The sequence below is a fragment of the Triticum urartu genome, chromosome 3A (genome assembly GCF_056163025.1).
Source record: "Triticum urartu cultivar PI428250 chromosome 3A, HENAU_Tu73, whole genome shotgun sequence".
In the NCBI taxonomy this organism is placed as follows: domain Eukaryota; kingdom Viridiplantae; phylum Streptophyta; class Magnoliopsida; order Poales; family Poaceae; genus Triticum; species Triticum urartu.
In genome coordinates, this window is record NC_141875.1 from 608,078,529 (window position 1) to 608,085,333 (window position 6,805).

At 48.9% G+C, this 6,805-nt stretch overlaps 1 protein-coding gene across 1 annotated transcript; it reads left to right on the forward strand.

The window, feature by feature from the left end:
- Nucleotides 1–134: 134 nt before the first annotated feature.
- Nucleotides 135–2,696, forward strand: LOC125545368 (fructose-1,6-bisphosphatase, cytosolic). Its single transcript, XM_048709282.2, has 11 exons — nucleotides 135–499; nucleotides 603–677; nucleotides 767–828; nucleotides 946–1,012; nucleotides 1,202–1,315; nucleotides 1,412–1,498; nucleotides 1,594–1,664; nucleotides 1,749–1,814; nucleotides 1,952–2,038; nucleotides 2,127–2,202; nucleotides 2,360–2,696. Exons 1-11 carry the CDS (start codon nucleotides 293–295, stop codon nucleotides 2,480–2,482), a joined length of 1,035 nt encoding a protein of 344 aa, XP_048565239.1. The 5' UTR covers nucleotides 135–292; the 3' UTR covers nucleotides 2,483–2,696.
- Nucleotides 2,697–6,805: the final 4,109 nt, after the last annotated feature.

A 6,805-nucleotide genomic window follows, 5' to 3' on the forward strand; every position in this document is an offset into this window, starting at 1 on the left:
CACCGTGCTACCAGCCATCGCGGATAGAGGGGATAGGCCTGGGCGCTCATTCCGTTGGAGCCCCAAGCCCCTCCGCTCCCAGCCTCACTTTCTCCCCGCGCTACCTACCAAAACACCACGCCGCGCGTCACGTCACGGCTCGCAGCCGGCCACTTCCCGCGCCGTACCTCTCGGGCATAGATAGATCGCTCACTTCCGGGGCCTGCGCTGCAAGCAAAGCCCGCAACACGTACCAACTCTCCTACGAGCTGAGCGAGCGAACGGGAGAGAGGGTCGGCGTCGGAGAAGGAAGATGGATCACGCGGCGGACACGTTCCGGACGGACCTGATGACCATCACGCGGCACGTGCTGAACGAGCAGAGCCGGCACCCGGAGTCGCGCGGCGACCTCACCATCCTCCTCTCCCACATCGTCCTCGGCTGCAAGTTCGTTGCCTCCGCCGTCAACAAGGCCGGCCTCGCCAAGCTCACCGGCCTCGCCGGCGAGACCAACGTCCAGGCAAGCTGTTTTTCTTTTTCTTTTTCCTTTCTTTTTTGGTTCAAATTTTCTTCTGTGAGAATGAAAGTATGATGATGGTTGCCTATTGGCGTGGGTTCCTCAGGGGGAGGAGCAGAAGAAGCTGGACGTGCTCTCCAACGAGGTGTTCGTCAATGCCCTCGTCAGCAGCGGCCGCACCGTATGAGTTATCTCTCGTCCCATTTCCTTTTTTTGCCGATTCGTTCTGCTTTGTGACGCTTTGCTGTGCGAACGACCGGATATACGCAGTGCGTTCTTGTGTCCGAGGAGGACGAGAAGGCGACGTTCGTGGACCCTAAGCTCCGTGGAAAGTGCGTAAAAAACTTCCGACTCCTCCATGCTCTGCTCACGTACCTTTGATGTGGTCAAGGAGCAAATTTTCCTCTGTTTGTTTCTGATGAAATGCGCGGATCTTCATTTTCCATCAGGTACTGTGTCTGCTTTGACCCCCTGGATGGATCCTCCAACATCGACTGCGGCGTCTCCATCGGAACGGTAAGGGAAGCACACAAGAAATTTCATCAAACCCAAAAAGTTGTTCGGAACACGCACAATTATGGGAAGTCACATTTTACTTTCCTTTTTGCCCTTTCAAAGTCTCAGCCTCGCAGGGAATATGCTCATAGAAACATGCTACATGGACAGTTTATTTCTTATTCTTACATGGATTTTCTTGCTCTACAGATCTTTGGGATCTACATGATCAAGAACCAAGACACCGTGACTCTGGAGGAAGTACTGCAGCCTGGGAAGGACATGATTGCTGCCGGATACTGCATGTATGGGAGTTCCTGCACGGTAACTAATCGAAGTTCCCTGACCTCGTGTTGCACAAGCAAGATAAATCGTGTGTGACTGTATCTGAATTGGCCTGTGTACGCTAATTGTCTGCAGCTTGTCCTGAGCACTGGAAATGGTGTCAACGGCTTCACGCTTGACCCCTCTCTCGGGGAGTTCATAATGACTCATCCAGATATCAAGGTATTGTGTGACACTGCTAATAGGATTCATTTACTTTTCTGAAAATTCACCTAGAGGCATACTACTCAAAAGATCTGTATGCTCTGTTGTTTCAGATACCGCCGAAAGGAAAGATCTATTCGGTTAATGAAGGGAACGCCAAGAACTGGGACACGCCTACTGCAAAGTGTGTGATCTTTTATGTTTCGGAGTAATATTACTTCCTTCAGATACTTAAGCTCCAGCTAACATGTCACAAAATATTTAACAGGTACGTGGAGAAGTGCAAGTACCCCACGGATGGTTCATCACCTAAATCCCTTAGATACATCGGCAGGTGAGTGAATCTTCAGTTTGCTTGCCTGACGAAACAATTTGCCTCACATACTTAAGCTTCTCCCTAACAATGAATGTAGCAACCACTTGTATAATTCTTGTCACAACATATAACACTGCATTCCTGATGGTTCACAGCATGGTTGCTGATGTGCACCGCACCTTGCTATACGGCGGCATATTTCTGTACCCCGCGGACAAGAAGAGCCCAAGCGGAAAGCTCCGGTACGCCAGCGCCTACGCGCACAATTCAAGCAGCGCGTCCAATTGCACGCAATTCTTTTGAAGTTGCCTGAATTTGCTGTGTTTGCAGTGTGATGTATGAGGTGTTCCCCATGTCATTCCTGATGGAGGAGGCTGGAGGCCAGTCTTTCACAGGCAAAGGACGGGTATGTGTTGTTGTAACATGCAAACATCTCTGTTTTTTCTTTCGCTGGCCAGAATTTCATGTCCGGCAACAGACAGTATGTATGTTTTTTTTTTTGCGGGAAAGACAGTATGCATGTTGACACTTGGTTTTCTGCGTTGTGAATCGATGCAATGCAGTCGCTCGACCTGATCCCCACCGACATCCACGAGAGATCGCCGATATTCCTCGGCAGCAGCGACGACGTGGAGGAGATCAAGGCACTGTACGCGGAGGAGGCCAAGAAGGCAGGGTCTGCATGATGATCGGCGGCCGTCGCGTGTGAATCGATGGCGACCCATGGGCCTTTGCTGGCAATGTGATTCGTATGTCAGGCATTTCTTTTCTATACGTCCGTGTCATTCAGTGTAATATAGCGTGTGGAGGCCTCGAACAGCTTCATTCATGAGCAGCCAAGGCTTCTGCCTCTCACAACAATCCACTGATGATGGCACGTAATATACCTCCATAACTACATGTTTCCAGCTGACCAGCTCAAGAGGACCAGTTGCCGCAGGTTGTGCAGGACGTATTGCATATACATGCAGGACGTGTTTGGTTGCATGCATTATCTCCAACCAGGCTGGGTTGGGCCAAAAAAACACGTTTGGTTGCGAATAGGGTGGACCGACTCGCATCGGCATGAACCTTAAAGCAGTTCAGAGCCTGGCTTGCTGGAAATCCTCGAATCGGCAGTTTCCAGCGAGCCAGGCTAAGTGCGGCGCAAAAGGGATGTAGCGCGCACGTGACAGTGCAAGGCGAAATCAAGTGGAGATGATGAGGGATGGAAATCGGTCGAGGCGGGATGGTGTGAAATCTAGCCTCACCGTCCCATTTACTCGGCCACCGGTAGCTCTAGGACAAGCACTTCCTCTGTTCTTAGCACCGACGACGACGATGACTCAGATCTATGCAAGCGACGGCGACGGAGGCGGCAACATCACTCTCCAGCCGGCAGCAGGAGCCGCTTCCTCCCTTACTCTTGGCCACCATCCGGTCCTCCTCGACTCAGCCATGGCCTCCCCTTCCCCGTCGTCATCTTCGAAGCCGCTAAGCAACTTGGAACCCCTCCCCCTATGTTAGGCAAGGTGTAGGATCGATTTCTCCATTGCTCACCGCACCATTGATGTCGCCTAGGTTATGGACGAACGGGCAAAATTGGTAGTTCAGACAACAACGCTGATAGCCGTGGTTCAGACATGCCTCATGTTGATCCACAAGAGAGATGTTCGTCGTGGTGACAAGCCTGTCATTCGTTATGCTCCCATGTTAACCCGATATCAGGAGAGGATGGCGAATCTGAACTACATTTACAATTGTAGTGACACAAAGGCTCTGTGGATGCTAAGAATGAAAAGAGCACCTTTCACCAGGCTTGTGCAAACCTTCAGGAGCAAGGGGCTGCTACGAGATAGCATCTACACTAGTGCGAAAGAGCAAGTTGCCATGTTCCTCCATGTTGCCGGCTATAACCAGAGGTTCAGGTTTATCCCCAACACGTTCAGGGGATCAATGAAGACCATTTCTTGGTACTTCAGGCAAGTGTTGTATGCTGTTGGGGAACTCAGAGGAGAGATGATCAGGTCACCAATCGGCCGGACTCCTAGCAAGATTCGCAGTAGCCCAAGATGATATCCATATTTCAAGGTGAGCACTGACAGCATGGTTCATGCCTTGACATGCTTCTATTGTTCTCCTATAGCCATAACACCATCTTGTAATGCCATTTCAGGATTGCATCGGGGCAATAGATGATACTCATGTCACTACTAGAGTGCTCAGGTCACAATCTGCAACATACAGGGGGAGAAAGCACTGCACAAGTCAGAATATTCTTTTTTTGACCCTGTGACTGTAGAACAATTATTCTACGACATGATTTCATTAACAAGGATATTTACAAGTACATAGGGGGAGGGGGTTGTTGAAACAACTAATCAACCAACACCAGTTCTAGTAGGCATTTGTCAAGTAATTACAAAATTTTATGAGATGCTTTCTAAGAAGCTAAATATGAAAGGTTACTTTGACTCCTTGACTATGTATTGGAGTGAAATAAAGTCCTCTTTGAATCTAGTAAGCTAGGACGTGGTGCTTGGAGATATACTTCTGAAATCTTTATTATTTCTTTCTTTCCAGATACTCCATGCAGTTTGGAGGAATATTTTCATGAACATTGGTCTGGCTCAAGTAGATTATGTCTCTTCAATGATGGAGAGTCTTGATCCAACACCCTGCCATGTGATGTTGATTTTGTCCTAGCAACTCTTGCCGAATTTGCAGTGGAATATCATATGTTCAATTGTTTCCTCGGTTGCTTGTCCACATAGAATGCGGTTGTAGTTGTTTCCAATGTTGCGGTGTCTCCGTTTGAGCATGTTTCTAGTATTGACTCTAAGTCAGAATGTTCTTGCTGCTATTGACTTCGATCTGAAGTTCACATATGTGTTGGCTGGCTGAGAAAGATCAGCACATGATGCTAACAATCTAAGTTCTAGCATACTAGACTTGATGGCATCAATATCGCCGATGGCAAGTTCTACCTAGGAGATGCTGCCTATGCATGTCGGCTAAGTGTTCTCCCACCCTTCAGGAAAACCAAGTACCATATGAATGAGTTCTCTGGTAGGAACTATCCTAGGACTCCACATGAACTGTTTAATCTCAGACACTTCAGCCTTAGAGTTACTGTTGAGAGGACATTTGAAGCTCTAAAGAATATGTTTAAGATCCTGGATAAGAAGCCACACTTTCCCCACCCAGGTTAAGCTTGTTCTTGCAAGCATTCTGTATAACTGGATCTTGCAATGGGGTTGCGATGAACTAGTGCCGGAGGAGTAAGAGGTTGAAATGGCATATTTCTCCCTAAGTGGTTTTCGTGATTGATGACAATGCTTTTGCGGACCAATCGTGTGCATTGAGCATTTCAGATATCTCATGTCTAGACACTTGATGTTTCGATGCCCCTCAGAGCCTATCAAAGACGGTGGTTCTATACGGTTCTTTTCGGTGGATTTGAGTCGTAGGAAAGCCGTACTATTAAGAGGGGGTCCACTTCGGAAAGGTATGGGTGGAATCAACACGTACACAACCCCATATGCACCCACAACCTCCTTTCCGTTCTCTGGAGCCTTTCCAATGTTTTATGTGCTGTTTTCAGCATCTTACCAGCGGTAGTACCGCTAGTGCCCATGGTAGTACCGCTTATGCGGTAGTACCGATGGTACTTCCGTGGCACTACCGCTTAGGGTTCCCCCGAGCTTGCAACTTTCGGTTGTTGATCTGTAATTCACGGTATTAGGGCGGTAGTAGAATGGTAGTACCGCTCCGCGGTACTACAACTCATACTACCGTCTCCACTACCGCTTGTGGGGTTTTCTTCTGTGCAAGGTTTTGTTCCCACTTTGCCCCAAGCGGTAGTAGAGCGGCACTAGGACGGTAGTACTGCTTGGCATGGTACTGCCGCCCCTGGCACCATCTACTACCGCAGCCTCTCCAGGTCTAAAACCCAAGGCGGTAGTACCGCCCGGGTCAGCGGTAGTACCGCTCCACCGGCACTACCGTAGACACACTCTGTGTATTTATAGGCCTGTGCGGAGTAGTACCGCCTAAGCGGTAGTACCGCTTAGCTGCAGGACTGGGCAGAAAATGGTTGGATTTTGGTTCCCCTATATAAGGGGGGGGGGTCTTCTTCTTCCTAGGTTGATCTCTTCCCCCAAGCTCCATTGCCTTCCAAAAGCTCATTCTTGCCCGATCTCTCTCCCTAGCCAATGAAACTTGTTGATTTTCTAGGGATTGGTTGAGAAGGCCCCGATCTACACTTCCACCAAGAGAAATTCGATTCCCCCCACTAATCCCTTGCGGATCTTGTTACTCTTGGGTGTTTGAGCACCCTAGACGTTTGAGGTCACCTCGGAGCCATATTCCATTGTGGTGAAGCTCCATGGTTTTGTTGGGAGCCTCCAATTAGGTTGTGGAGAGAGCCCCAACCTTGTTTGTAAAGGTTCGGTCGCTGACTTCAAGGGTACCAATAGTGGAATCACGGCTTCTCGCATTGTGTGAGGGCGTGAGGAGAATACGGTGGCCCTAGTGGCTTCTTGGGGAGCATTGTGCCTCCACAACGCTCTAATGGAGACGTACTTCCTCTCAAAGGGAAGGAATTTCGGTAACACATCCTCGTCTCCATCGGTTCCACTCTTGGTTATCTCTTACCTTTACTTGTGCAAGCTTATGTTGTGTTGTATCCCTTGCTTGCTTGTGTGCTATTTGTTGTTGCATCATTTAGGTTGCTCACCTAGTTGCATATCTAGACAACCTATTTTGATGCTAAGATTAATTTGGTAAAAATCTAAAAATTGTTAGTTTCCTATTCACCCCTCCAGTCAACCATATCGATCCTTTCAATTGGCATCAGAGCCTCGTCTCTTTATTAAGGACTTTGCCGTCCGAAGAGTATGGTTGACACCACAAATGAGGTGGAGGAGCACCCCGGTGCGAGTCCCCCTTTGTCTGAGGCCGATGGGGGATCTCGGTATCTTGTGAGGAGTTCAATGTGGCCTTGGACACATTGAGAACCTCCATGACGG

Coding starts and splice junctions, on each gene's coding strand:
- LOC125545368 (XM_048709282.2), top strand. CDS start 293: ATGGATCACGCGGCGGACACGTTCCGGACGGACCTGATGACCATCACG. Junction 500..602: donor CCGGCGAGACCAACGTCCAG/GCAAGCTGTTTT, acceptor TGGGTTCCTCAG/GGGGAGGAGCAGAAGAAGCT. Junction 1,316..1,411: donor TGTATGGGAGTTCCTGCACG/GTAACTAATCGA, acceptor AATTGTCTGCAG/CTTGTCCTGAGCACTGGAAA.